At 36.9% G+C, this 15,164-nt stretch overlaps 1 protein-coding gene across 1 annotated transcript in view; it reads left to right on the top strand.

Annotated features, from left to right (window-relative positions):
* Window positions 1-15,164, top strand: part of tacr1a (tachykinin receptor 1a) — an 82,701-nt gene that overhangs the window by 53,283 nt on the left and 14,254 nt on the right. Inside the window, exon 3 of the mRNA XM_059336430.1 lies at window positions 14,156-14,306. Within this exon, the coding sequence (XP_059192413.1) occupies window positions 14,156-14,306 (151 nt within the window). The remainder of the gene's footprint in view (window positions 1-14,155; window positions 14,307-15,164) is intronic.

Raw genomic sequence — 15,164 nt, 5'->3', positions numbered from 1 at the left:
CATTCACTCAATTTAACAAAATAGGATAGTTAATATTTGTGTCTTCTTTGTCCATTTTTAAATTGGTGACAACATATAAACACCTTCTAATGCACAACATGGGTCAAAAATGACCTAGTGAATTAGAAGCGTAGTGATAAAAAAGCGGTTTTATTCAAAAAGTAAGAAATGAAAACAAAAAATTAGGATGTATGATGATCAAAAACAAGTTATGAATGATGTAATCAATTTATTGCAAAGATATAGAATATAAAAACTTAGTCGGGTCACTTTAGACCCATGTTGTGCATCAAAGGGTTAAATCACATCAAAATATGTTTATTTTGGTGCAGACAACATGATCAGCAGGCAGTAAGAAAAACTCCACAGGGTACTTTAGGCCTCACTGACATGTAGCATTAAAGGTATACATTTAATAAAAAAATAAACAAATAAACAAAAGTGCATTGTAAAAATGCTTTCTACCATATGTATAACTACATACTGTTTGCTCTATACTGTATATTATTATATAGATTACGATTCCCTTATGTGTCACACATTGAGGAAATTCAACCTCTTTTCAACCCATCCTTTTTACACACCAGTGAACACACCACCTTCTGGTTACAAGCCCCATTCTCTAACCTCTAGGCCACGGACTGCCCATAATGGGTACATTTATGTGTAATGTGGTGATGTTCTCCAGTCTAAATACCGTATGACAGTGGGTTATGTCATGACATGTTCATTCAGCTGTACTAATGTTAGATAACATGCTCCTCAAACAGTTTTTATTATTCACCCTGGCAATCACTCTGGTATAATTACACTGCAGACAAGTCTAATAATTATTATTTCATGCTTTGGCTAAGACATAATACAGAAACAAAAATTATAGTGAACAGTATAGTATTTTGGATTTTGGTCACCTTTAGTTGAACTTGTATTACATAAGAGAATAGCTTTTGGCTTTGGCAATGATAATATTTAACATTTTATTGAAATTATAAAAGGAGATAAACTGCATAGACTGCATAAACAGTGCGCACGCACACACACACACACACACACACATTCTGGTTTTCAATGATCATGGGGACTCCATTTTAATCATCACTTGTGGGGACCACCCTTTCCAGAGGTTGTAGAGAGCTGAAAAAAAATTGAGTTCAAACCTCTGAAATGCTAAAGTGATGTTTTAATCAGGCTTTATGGGGACATCCAGAAAAACCAGTAAACATGTTTTCAGGGTACATCATGTATAGACATTAGCATATTTCACATAGATTATTTGGTGACCAATGGGGACCTACTTTTACATAAAACAATAAAAATAAGACATGTTTAAGGCTTTTTAGTATAGTTCACTGGCGTAAAATGTTTTACTCATTACTTGTAGACACACACACACACACATTCTGGTTTTCATAAATCATGGGGACTCCAGTTTTAATCATCACTTGTGGGGACCACCCTTTCTTGAGGTTATAGAGAGCTGAAAAAAATTTAGTCAACTTGCCATAGCTTAGTACAAACCTCTGAAATGATGAAGTGATGTTTTAATCAGGCTTTATGGGGACATCCGGAAAAACCAGTAAACATGCTTTCAGGGTACATCATTTACAGACATAAGCATGTTTCACACAGATTATTTGGTGACCAATGGGGACCTACTTTTACATAAAACAATGAAAATAAGACACGTTTAAGGCTTTTTAGTATCGTTCGCTGGCGTAAAATGTCCCCCATACGTACATACACACACGCAAAGGTTTTAATTGAAGGTTTTAATATATATTCTCAGAATATATATATTCTCAGATATTCAATATATATTCTCAGGTTTCAATATACACTCTATATACTCTGTATTCTCTTCTTCGCTTCACTGCCACTTTCATATGCTTGCACAACTAGTTTTGGCATACCAGTAGTGGATGTTTTGTCTTTGTTGTTTGTTAATGTTTTAATATATACCCGGCAGTTACAGACTTTGGTCAAATCCGAACACACATTTTCCTTTTGCCCCTTTTTTTTTGGACAGAAATTTTAATCACTTCATCCTGCTGCTCTGCTTCATGTTTTTGCCTTTTCATATTTTAGTAAAGGTTAAAAAGCCAGCAGATCATCATGTTGAACTACTGTATTTTTATTTCCAGATGATTAACAAAAGGCTACTAATGAGGTTATTGAACAGAATACAGAATTATATCCAATTTTTGGTTGTTGACGTTATTAAAACAGAACTTTATCAATGTATAACTCAAACACAAATGGAGGTTACAGTTTGTAAAGCTTTGTTTTGTTAGGTTTTATTGCAGTATTCTCTAATAGTTCTAATATTTTTTATCTTATACTATTTATTTATTTTACTTTATTCATTTTTTATTCTATTCTTTTTTATTATTTTAATTTGTTTTACTTTGTAAACCTGATGAATAAAAGAATATCTTATCTTGTCTTATTTTACATGATGTGTGCAGGCTGTTCCTGCAGCCTGGCAGCTCCAGCCAGCAAGATTCACCCCAGTAACCCCAATACTGACAGCTAAAAATACAAACCTGTTGCTATAATGATACATCAACAGCATCCAGCGTAATGCAATATATATCAGCAAATGTGTATTCTTATTTGTGAATACTTTCCATGTATAGTAGCTGATAATGTGTCTGTGAACAGCATTAACACAGTTAACCCTCTGGAGTCTGTGTGATCAAATCACATGACTTCTTCATGACGTCACAAATTCAAAACAAAGCAGCGTGTTTCCTGCCGTCGGCTTCCGAGTACTGACTTTAAACTCCAGGACAGTTTTTGTTTGAAGATGATAGGCAGAGTAAAACTGGAGATTAAAGTTAAATTTATCTACTAAAAAATATAGAACTAGAGCAGGGGTGGGCAACCTTTACTAGCTAAAGAGCCACTGTTGGCCAAAAGAATGAGAGAAAATCGCGGAATTGAGCCGCAGACCTTAAAAATTAGCCTAAAATGAAAATGAAACACCCTAATAAGTCTAAATTAGCCTACCAACATTATTAATCGTCATATTGAGCATTTATTAATATGATTTTGAAAACTAGTCTATCTGCAGGATATCAAAACTAAACTCAAAGTTGGCAAAACTTAAAGGTTAAGGCTTTCGTGAACTATGAAGCACATTTCAGTTGACTTAAATGTGAAAACTTTTTTAATATGCTGTAAAAAGGCTATACAATTTTACAATTGAAGAATACAAATAGTTTTTGGTCTACACCATTGATAAATTAAAATTTTAATGTAAAAGTATATATATATATTTTTTTGTCTCAGCCACAGGGAGCCCCTGCAGGCGGCCTACATGAGGCTCTGGAGCCACAGGTTGGCCACCCCTGAACTAGAGGGTTATCCTCATGTTACCTCTTATATGTTAGATTTGGAACCATGATTTGAAATCTAATTTTATGTTTTTTGGGATGTTTATTGGGTTCAAAATGTTAATGCAGTGACTCAAAGTGGAAAAAAATAATGTCAGGTCATAAAGGTAACATTTAACATTCTTCATTGAGCATGATTGTGTTTTGAAATTAAAAGAAACATTATTTTCAAAATCTGATTCAAAAAACAAACAAACTATCAGGTCATATAGAGGAGATTCTGCTGAAAAAATGGCACCAACACAGCAGGGTAAGCATTTTTTTGTTGTTGTTTACAGGCATAATTAAAAGTATGCAAAAAGAGACTCCGAAGGGTTAATGACTTAACACGTTTGGGAATGTACATGTGAAAACATGTTAGCACATACACATTTTTCATCTTTTCAACAAACTGGTCAACAGTGAGAATTTGAGACCACACATGTTTTCAATCTCAGGAAAAACACAAGAGACACATAAAGAGACACACTTGTATTGCGTCGGCAGAGCAACCCCCCTATCACCAGATGGAAAAACACAAGTGAAATTGTGAAAAATACCACATTAGAATAAGACGTTGCTGTGAAGTCTGAGAATAACAGCTTCGAACCCTGACCTACTTTTGTTTCAACATTGTAATTTTAGCTCTGGACATGTTATCCGAACTATAAACTATATATATAAAATTATTCTGAAAATAGCTCTACACTAACAGCAGTTGTGCTTGTGGAATTATTAAGTAAAACAAACAATGCAATAACCGGGGAGCCAAAGTGTGTATTTTAATATAAGAAAGTGACAATTTAGATGTTCTAATTCAGTTTGAAAGTTGGTATATTTTGCCAGTGGTGGAAAGTAATTAAGTACATTTACTCAAGTACTGTAATTTAGTACAATTTTGAGGTACTTGTACTTTACTTGAGTATTTCCATTTAATGTAACTTTATACTTCTACTTCACTACATTTTGAGGTAAATATTATACTTTTTACTCCACTACATTTAGCTGACAGCTTTAGTTACTTTACAGGTCAAAATTTAACATAAAAAAGGTCAATTTAAAGTGATGAGACAGTTTTTTTTAAATTAAACCTCATAACAGTATATTAAGTACTTAAAATGAGTCCTACCTCGAGAAGAGACAAACACTGCTTATATAAATGCATCAATGATAATATATTTAGAATATATAAAACAATCTGAGTGGGTCCATTCTGCATAACAAGTACTTTTACTTTTGTACATTTTGATGCTAATACTTTTGTACTTTTACTTCAGTAAGTTTTGAATGCAGGACTTTTACTTGTAGTAGAGTAATTTCACAGTGTGGTATTAGTACTTTTACTGAAGTAAAGGATCTGAATACTTCTTCCACCACTTTGCCACCACTCTTCCTCCACAAAACCTAACAGTGGGGAACATAGGACCCTTTTTGGGGAAAACGGGGTCCTATGTTCCCCTGTTTAAAGAATTACTGCAGTCCAATTGTTGGCAATACTCCACGCTCCCTCTGCGGAAATAAGGAATAAAACATACAAATATTATAACCATCGGGAGGTAGATTATAAACACCAGACTACAGAATGACAAAATTTCTACCAAAAAAAACCCCCAAAGAAAACAATAAATGGTTGCTCCTTATATATATATTCTTTTTTCTTTTAGAACATCTGTTTATTGTGTTTTATTACGATTTTATGGGTTTATTTTAAACATATTTTTAATTATAAAAGGAGTGGTTTTTTTTATCACATGAGGGAGTTATTACATGATTTTAATAAACAGCCTGAGCCAGTGCCCCTTTTCCCCTCTTAAAACCCTAACCCTGCAACAATGGGGAACATAGGACCCTTTTTGGGAAAAACGGGGAACCTAGGACGTTTTTTCTAAAAAAGGGAAACATAGTGATGACCCCAGAAATACTAGCACTAACTTAGCGTCACCGGCATGTCGTTAGCTTGCAAGCTAAAGCAGTATGTCTGCTAGTCCATGAACTGTATATTACTTAAAAAAGTACAATTTTATGAAATAAATATTGGATATACACTGACTTTACCTGTGATGCTTCACCTGAGCTGGCAGCTCCACCCGCTCCACTGCTGTCAGTCATCTTTGGCTTTGGCGAATGTTCGTTTGGAGAAATCGTGGTTCGATTATTTCCCCCTGAGACCTGTGTCTGTGACTTTTGTGTCTTTCTTTTTGGTCATTTTGTGTCTTTTTGTGTCTTTCTTTGGTTATTTTGTGTCTTTTTGTCATTTTGTTCCTTTTTTGTGCTGTTTTGTGTCTTCTTTTCATCTTTGGCTTTGGCGCATGCACGTTTGGAGAAATCGGGGTTCGATTATTTCCCCCTGTGACCTGTGTCTGTGACTTTTGTGTCTTTTTTGGTCATTTTGTGGTCATTTTGTGTCTTTTTTGGTCATTTTGTGTCTTTTTTTTGGTAATTTTGTGTCTTTTTTTGGTCATTTTGGGTCTTTTTTTGGGTCATTGTGTGTCTTTCTTTGGTCAATTTGTTTCTTTTTTGGGCTGTTTTGTGTTTTTTTCATCTTTGGCTTTGGCGTATGCATGTTAAGAGAAATCGTGGTTCGATTATTTCCCCCTGTGACCTGTGTCTGTGACTTTTGTGTCTTTTTTTGGTCATTTTGTGTCTTTCTTTGGTCATTTTGTGTCTTTTTGTCATTTTCTTTCTTTTTTGGGCTGTTTTGTGTCTTCTTTTCATCTTTGGCTTTGGCGCATGCATGTTTGGAGAAATCGGGGTTCGATTATTTCCGCCTGTGACCTGCCTGTGACCTTTGTGATGTCATTTTAACAACTTTTCTACTCGCACCCACAAACTTGAATTTGTGTTCACAGTGGAGACTTTGTAGTCATAGAAATTAGAGTTGTGTTCACAAGACTTTGCACTCACAGCTTTTAGATTCATACACACATAAAAACAATCCTAACCCAAACTATTACTTAGACTCACGTATATTAAAGCAGAATTTTGTGTACAACTATTTTATTGACGTACAAATGTTTATCATTACGAATACGAATGGTTGGAATCATGCACACATCTTCCTCCATAAATAGTGGGCCTTTTTTTCCAACTCACTGTCTGTATAAAAGTTACGGAGGCACATTTTTATTGAACAGCTTATGTTACCTCTGAAGCAATTTGTTGTTTTCAAAAACTCATTTACGCTTTTGTTGTAGTTTGCTTGTTGTGAAAGCTTGCCAATATCTCTGAAAACACATTTTAATAGCACATTTTGATGGGCTCATTTTATTATGGCACATTTTTTTTAGATACAAAATCCAAGCAAAGGCTTTTTTTTTCTAAAGATATTTTTGGGCCATTTTCAAGGCTTTATTAACAGTAAGAGACAGAGGGGAAGACATGCGGGAAAGGGCCTCTATGGCAGCTATTCTCAACCTAGGGGTCCCGACCCCAATTGGGGTCGCGAGATGATTTCTGGGGGTCGCCAAATCATTTTGGAAGTCAGCTCTGTCTCCACTGTGTTAAAGTGTTCATGTGTTAATGTGTTTTAGTCTTTTTGGTCATTTAATGTCTTTTTGGTCATTTTGTGTTGTTTTTTTTGCTCATTTTGTTTCTTTTTTGGGTAATTTTGTGTCTTTTTTGGTCATTTTGTGTCTTTTTTTGGTCATTTTGTGTCTTTTTTTGGTCATTTTGTTTCTTTTTTGGGTAATTTTGTGTCTTTTTGGTCATTCTGTGTCTGTTTTGGTCATTTTGTGTCTTTTTGTCATTTTGTTTCTTTTTTGGGCTGTTTTGTGTCTTTTGCTCATTTTGTGTCTCTTTTTGGTCATTTTGTTTCTTTTTGGTCAATTTGTTTCTTTTTTTGGTCATTTTGTGTCTCTTTTTGGTCATTTTGTTTCTTTTTGGTCAATTTGTTTCTTTTTTTGGTCATTTTGTGTCTTTTTTGGTCAATTTGTGTCTTTTTGTGGTCAATTTAAGTCCCTTTTTGCTTAAGTTTATGTATTTTTTTGGTCATTTTGGTCAGAGAGATGTTTTAGTTGTTGTCTGCTTCATTATTTGTTGAAAATTCGTCCTATCAACTGAGTTTGTATGATCTGAACTGTGTGTGTGAGATTCTATTCAGTGAGCGGACAACATGCATGTTAAATTGGGGGTCGCCACTCAAAAAGGTTGAGAACTACTGCTCTATGGTACGCGCTCTACCAAGTGTGCCACCGGGGCGCCCCGCAGAGGCTTTTTTTATGTGATGTTGGATCTGCTCTGATCATTTTACCACCTACAAAACCACTTCAATCATGTAAATCAGCTGTGTCAGTATATGAATCCATCAACTCTCTGCATGAATTGCACTTTCATGATTTACTGGCTCGAGGGGGAAGGAGCACTTTAAAAAAAGAGCACGTATGCCATTTAAATGGGCGAAGCATCTGGTGTCAATGTGTCATTTTCAGCATTTTAGTCTTTGTTCTCTTTCGCTGTGGGAGGCTGTGCACCTCTCTGACCCAGCCAGCATCTTTACCCTCAGTCTGATCCTGGCCTCACACACTGACATGGCTGACTTTTTCAAAGAAAGAAAAACAGAAAAAGACAAGACACCTTAGAGCTGTGAAATAACACACATGGTGTTACAAGAAGAGAGCCAAGATAGAAATGCTGATGTCTTTTAAGGTGTTCCAGTTTGGAGAGACATTTTCTTTCAGCTTTTATAAGATTGAGATATAATAACAAGCCTTTCATTTCTCCTCCGTCTTCAGGCAACCAAAACATTAATCTTAGGAAATGCGGATGAATTACAAATGCTAACTACCTGTGGTTCTTTTTATTAAACCTGTTTTTCCTGGAAGGGAATTAACAAGCTGTTACAGCAAATTTCACACCTCTCTGACAACAAATCCAGCAAAGGATGCCAAAGAAAGTAAGCAAAAGATCAATTTCATGTGGTTACTTATACAGTTCCCAAAAATGGAACTTGTATTCAGCAAATAACAGATGCGATGCACAGTATGTTGCCTATGTTGTTCAGTCTGAAGTCTTGAGAAACACTCAAACACACCTACATCCTACACACACATAAACAAAAGGATTTAGTCAAGAGTTTTCCTCTAAGCTCATTACACCTATGGGCACTTGTGTGCATTCAAATTCCATTTCTGCTTGTAATTGGATTGCGGCAGCTTCCGTTTTCCCTGAATTGATTTTCTTCAGCCTCGCGGTAAACGTCTTGTGTGACCTGCTGCCGTGTGCGTTGGCTTTAGTTAACACCTTAAATAGTGTCTCATTGGGCTGGTGTGACAGAATGCTTCACTTCCTGGTTTAATTAAAGAGCAGATTAGATTTGACTGCTTTTCATTTCCCCACTCATGTGAAAGGAGCGGGTTAAAACGCACAGGTGTCACTAATAACGTTAACGACAGCTCTTCCACCGAGCTGTGCCTGTGAGCCGACATGCACAAGCATGATCATAGCTGAGCTCCAATTACATACACATTTGAACCTAATTGAGTAGAAATGCAACAAAATGCAACAAAACTAGGAATACTCACACAAGTGATTTATTTAATGATTTTATCCATATTATTTAGTTAGTTAATTAGAGGCTTTGTACTGAATTAATCGAATTTAATCGCATTTTAATCGTATATAAATATTTGACCTGAGAACAGTGAGAAGTTATTTTTTTCACATGGATTTTTAGTATACCATTGAATAATGACTGAATACATAAGTTTAAGCAACAAAAATATTGTTTATTTTTGTTCAAGTCCAACAGACCAGTGCAATTTTTGCCATTAAGTGTAGCAATAGCATATTTATAAATATAGTACATTTCATAAATCCAGGTAGCCTATAGGTAGGTAGACCTTCTGTAAACTAGAATACTTTGGTTTTTGAAGTAAAACACAATCCACGCTAGCTAGCACACTAGCCGCTAGCTGCTACATGTTTAGCATTGAGGTGATACTTGAGGCTGGATGTGCTGCTATGGTGATATGTGAATTCCTTGTTGCCTAGCAACACAACCATGCTCTTATGGATGCTTCCATCCGTTGGTTTTTAGTAACTAAATGTCCCATCATCCACGGGGCCAACCAAAGGTCTCATCAGCTTCTTCCTTCATGTTCACTGTGGTTTGTTGTTGTCTCAACTCATCAACGCTAGTTGGTGCTCCAGTATAATCGGTCCGCCTGAAACTCATCCAGTGAGAAACGTTCCGCGGTGCAAAAATAAGTGCGTTTAAAATGCGTAAATTTTTTTAACACGTTCATTTTTGTGTAATTAATTAATCTTAATTAACGCTTTAAAGTCCCGGCCCTATTATTATTATGTGTGACGCTGTAGGTTTGCTGTGGCACTGCTGTGTTTATGCTGCAGCTTTTCATAAATTACTTGGTTTATTGGTTCTCATTACAATAGGCAGTTCATTCTGAAGATTCAGTTCTGTCTACATTACTGAGTTTTGGCAATAATCATAGACTGTAAAACATAATAGGTTTTTGTGGACAGATGGTGCAGGCTGATATTCAACATTAATTAGTTGCATATTAGCATACAAATAAGTAACATATTGGCTCTTAATTAGTCATTATTAAGTAGTTATTATTGCCTTATTCTGCATGGCCTTATTTTACAACCAGTAAGACATTAACTAAGAGTTTTCCCTCAATAACCTCAGAATTATTGCTTATTAGTCGTAAATAAGGAAGTTGTTGTATATGAGTTATGATCTTAATATGCTTTACTTTGTATGGACTTTATAATCTCTACATATCAGTGAATGAAACCATGGAAACGACAAATAGCCACCTTCTCCAGACCTTTGACGTGACTGGTGGCTCCTTTTCATTCATTCCATTCATTACTCTACAAAGCGGGTCATTTGTAGACTAACATTAGTGTAAAGTGACCCATTTTGTAGAGTAATGATTGACATTACAATCTACCAATCCTCATCCAATCATCCAAAAGGAGAAGATCAGCTTACTTAAAAAGTAACCTTTTAAAGCCCCCAAATAAGTGAAATATACTCAATATGAGCATAAAATAAGCCTAAAATGCTGTTTTTAAGATGAGATTACTTAAAAATGTAGCTTTTTACAGCCTCAAAATAAGTGAAATACACTAAATATAAGCAATTGCATATTTTGTTTTCTTACTTTTAGCAAATTAAGATGAAGATTATGAAAAAAAAATATATATATATAAGAAAAATACCCAGTATTAGTGAAGAATGACTAAGCTAAAAATGTGTGTCTAAAAACAAGATGAAAACACTAAATCTGAGGGAAATGATCTTGCTGCATGGACAGATAATTTACCTTGACAAGATTTCTTAAAATAAGATTATTAAATCCAGAAATAAGCATGTTGAACACTTAAAATATGAAGTTAACTCTTAAAACAAGATAAATTATCCAACACTTGTAAATCTGATTTTTTTTTTTTAAATCTTGGTTAGAACCAAATAGTTTGCAATGTACACCAACTACCCTTATTTTGGCATTTGCTGCATTTAAAGGATTCATTTAAAAAGTGCACTGCTCAGTTAGGCCTATAAAGCAGACTAGCGTCTAGCTCAATCTCAAAAGTCTTGCTGCATATGAGATTCCTTCAGGCTTAAAGATAAACCTGACGGAGCTCTCAAGGCTCTGATACTCACTGTCCGTGCAATGCTCTGCCTTGGCTCGCTAACACATCTACTTTGCAATGTATCTGTGTGTGTGTGTGTGTGTTTGTGTGTGTGTGTGGTCATTTGTACTCTGATGAGAGCTCCCGTGCTCCCTGGTATTCAGTGGGATTATTAAAATTGTAGTTAATTGCCAATAAAATGCCCCGTGAGTCTCATCTGCAGGGTTTGCAGAGGGGAAAACAGATTATCCCTCCGTGGAAGCTGGAGTCAGGGGGTCTTCAGTCAAACACACACTCGCTCCACACAGCTCATTAATTAATGCACACACATACAACGCCCCATATTAACCTGCACATACACTTACATGGTATTATCAGGATCAAATGCTGTATCTGTAACAGATTACCAAATGATTGGCTTAATACTGAAACTGTCATATTTAATTATTTTAATAAGGGTTTAAATTCATTGGACAGCTTTTTAGAGCAGATGTCTAAGTGATGCCCCTCACATCTTTAATTGTGTTACAAAGCACAACTATTTCTCATTCCTTTAGCAAACACACTAATGATGATTGATTCAACCCTTGACTCGAATGAGTAACTTTGTTTAGCAACTTGCTGCATCGGTGCTTCAGAATTAGGCACCAGAGTGGTGGCAGGCAGAAAAATGGATTCAAAGGTCTTCTGTTTACTAGGAAATACCCATGCTGCTGAAATGGCCAATACATGAATAAATATTAATATATAAATTGTTACAAGAATTTGAAAATGTTGGTATCAGAGTTCAGAGATGGTATCACATGAAATTAGAAGACCTAAATAATCCATTGGTCCCATGTTGTGAAGGGGGTTTGTAACACCCGCAAATGTAATAGTAATTACATTTGTGGGAAATCACGTGTTACATTTGTAATAGGCAGAGGCTATTACGTTTGTGGAAAATGTATTACGTTTGTGGGATTACTGCATGAAAAGCTGCAGATTTTTATTACGTTTGTGGTTTATTATGTTTGTGGGCATTATTACATTTGCGTGCGTTACAGGGTTCAATAAAGCTCCAAAGGGAAAAACTGGCATTTCTATTTTTCATAACCTCTGACCTCAAGATAGCCAACCATGCAGTTTTTCCCCTTGAATATTTCTGCATACTGGGATCCCTAAACAATCTTGGATTTGTATAAATCGGGTATGACTTGAACGATGAGACCTAATTGTATTCATGTGTGATGATCTTAGTCCCTTTTGTAGCATTTCATTGCAGTAAGAGTACTTTTTGAAACTTGACTTCACTGTATAAAACCTCAGCCTCAGGGAACTTTCCAATCACAAACTAGGAACCTAGAGCATTCAGAAGACGGATGGCTCTCCTCTGTATATTGACACAAAGAGGGTTTCTCAGCAGTTTCCAGAAAAGAGGCTTTTCCAGCCAATCGCAGAAAAATGCAATTCTTGCAGAAATCACCAAAATGTCAAAAGTTTTTGATAACACAGCATGGATTTCTCTATGGTGAAAGAAATCCCTCGAGGTCTTGGTGTGTTTTGGAGGGATATTTACCAATTCTCAGGTGGTCAAAAACTCTAATTTAGCACCAAATCTCAACCCAAAAATTGCTGACCTTATTGAGCATGGGAATATGGGAGCATTATCTAGTGTGCAGACTTTATTTTTTCAATCTCATAATACCACTGCCCCATCTACAGCACGAGTGCATGAGCACATTTGTGTATTCCATTAAATAAATGTGTTGTTTGGATGTATTGTTATGGTGTGTTTGAGAATTCTAACCTTATTCTTTCAGTCTTCAATATCGTATAAGTACGACAACTACAAGGCTTTAGACCTTAAATCAGTCTCTGCTGTAGGTTAATATCGATATTTAAAAACATAAGAAAATGGCTTTGACATACAGACAGTCTGCAGAAGGTCTTGACCGTGGCAGGTCGCACTGACCGTATACAGCTCAAGAAGCTGACACAGGGAAGCCAGCCCCTCCAACCTGAATCTAGATTATTGTTAGTAGTTGTTGTTGATTTCTTATCTCAAACATTGTTCAGCAAAATTTACCATGGAAGTTTATCATGATAAGAAATTAACATCCTCATAGGATTCTAAAGTTACCTCACTTACTGCAAATACTCCTTCATTGTACAGCCGACTGGTCACTCAAAAGCCGTAGGGAACCTGATCCTAGGTGTTGTGGGGGCCGAGGGGATTGGTTTTAGAAGTAAAAAACACTCAGTGCGTTTACATGCACCGTTTAGTGCATGCTTAAAAATCGATTTCGGCGTCTCATTGGACTTCTGTCCTTGTCCCAGTTTGCATGCAAGTGAGAAAATCGGCTATATGCGTCGTTTCAGCGGGTTAATACAGCTCCCTTTCCAGTTGACCTCAGTTTGACACTTTATGCCATCGCTAATGACCGGCTAATGTGACCGGCTATTGTGACCAGCTACTGTGACCAGCTACTGTGACCGTCTAATGCGACCGGCTACTGTGCTAATGTGACCGGCTACTGTGACCGTCTAATGCGACCGGCTACTGCGACTGGCTAATGTGACCGGCTACTGTGACCGCCTCATGCGACCGGCTACTGCAACTGGCAAATGCGACCAGCTACTGTGACCGGCTACTGTGACCGTCTAATGCGACCGGCTACTGCGACTGGCTAATGCGACCGGCTAATGTGACCAGCTACTGCGTCCGTCTCATGTGACCGGCTACTGCGACCGTCTAATGCCGCCGGCTAATGTGACCGGCTACAGCAACCGGCTACTGCGACTGGCTAATGCAACATGCTACCGTGACTGGCTACTGCGACCGGCTAATGCAACATGCTACTGTGACTGACTGCTGCGACCGGCTAATGTGACTGGTTTTCTTAGATGTTCTTGTTCCGGGGTCATACACCAGGTGTAGCATGGGAGCATGCACACTTGCGTTGTCTTGTCATACATGCTGGTGAAAATCCAATTCCAATCCCATTATCTGGGTGTCCTAATCGGAGTTAAAATAATTTGTTTTTTTTCAAGTGTCATTTAAACGTACTGACTGTTTGATGTAAAAATAACACATACATTGATTCCTCTTCTACAGGCTCCCCTCGAGACTCTCTGTTATTCAGTAAAAAAAACATTAATATGATTTTTATGAGTGATATGGGATCTGTGTCTTGTAGGTATTATGTGTGTGTGGCCATCCTCATCTACTTCCTTCCTCTGCTGGTGATGGGCTGTGCTTATCTGGTGGTGGGACTGACCCTCTGGGCCAGTGAAATCCCCGGAGACTCTTCTGACCGCTACAAGGAGCAGCTCACAGCAAAACGCAAGGTAACCTGCACTTTAGATAGCTACCCACAGTTTTTGGATTACAAACTAGTGTAATCGGATTACTCTAACCCTGTCACCTGCACTTTTGTACACTGGAGCTCGGAACAGTCTGTGGCTGTAATGTTCATATGTGTCTGTATTCTTCTAGCAATGATGAAGTGATCATCACAGCACCATGAACCTGAATCACGGCTCTTCTTTAGTGATTTTCCTTCCTACTTGTTGTCCTTTCAACCCTTCCCACTCTCTATTTATCTTCTCTTTTTGCCATAAGCTACTCCTCCACCTATTTCTTTCTTTTTCTGTGATCTTTCATGGCCCATGCCTGTCAGGTGTGTTCACAGTTTCAGTGTTGCAGTTCCTAAGAGAATAATCTGCCAAAGGAGAGACTTGCTTGACCCGAGAACACTAAAACAGGACTGAGGGGTCTCTGCACTGATTAAATAAGTCCCTTCATGTCAGTCGACATTTAGTTTGATGGATTTTTTTAAAGCATTGATTCCACTTATGGTATTAAATTCTACTTCACTTTAGTTTTCTCTAATTTTGATTGCTTCTTTACATAATGTCTTGTTATTAATACTCTATTTACAGCCAAGCTAGTGTTCAGGCTGAAATATCTCAACAAGTTTGGATGGATTGCAAATATATTTTGTATAGAAATGCATAGTCCCCAGAGGATTTATCCCCATGACATGATGAAGTCAGCATTTGACTGCAATGTTTTGGGCTGTCACGAAATATTGTGCAAACATTAATGTCTTCCTCCAGGTGACTTATACTGATATATATATATTATAATGATCCTCTGACTTTTCATTTCCCGCCATCATAACGTTAAATCCTTAATTTCTTTGA

The sequence above is a fragment of the Centropristis striata genome, chromosome 7 (genome assembly GCF_030273125.1).
Source record: "Centropristis striata isolate RG_2023a ecotype Rhode Island chromosome 7, C.striata_1.0, whole genome shotgun sequence".
Lineage (NCBI taxonomy): Eukaryota > Metazoa > Chordata > Actinopteri > Perciformes > Serranidae > Centropristis > Centropristis striata.
Note: the sequence above shows the minus strand (reverse complement) of the source record. Positions and strands in the feature narration are given on the sequence as shown.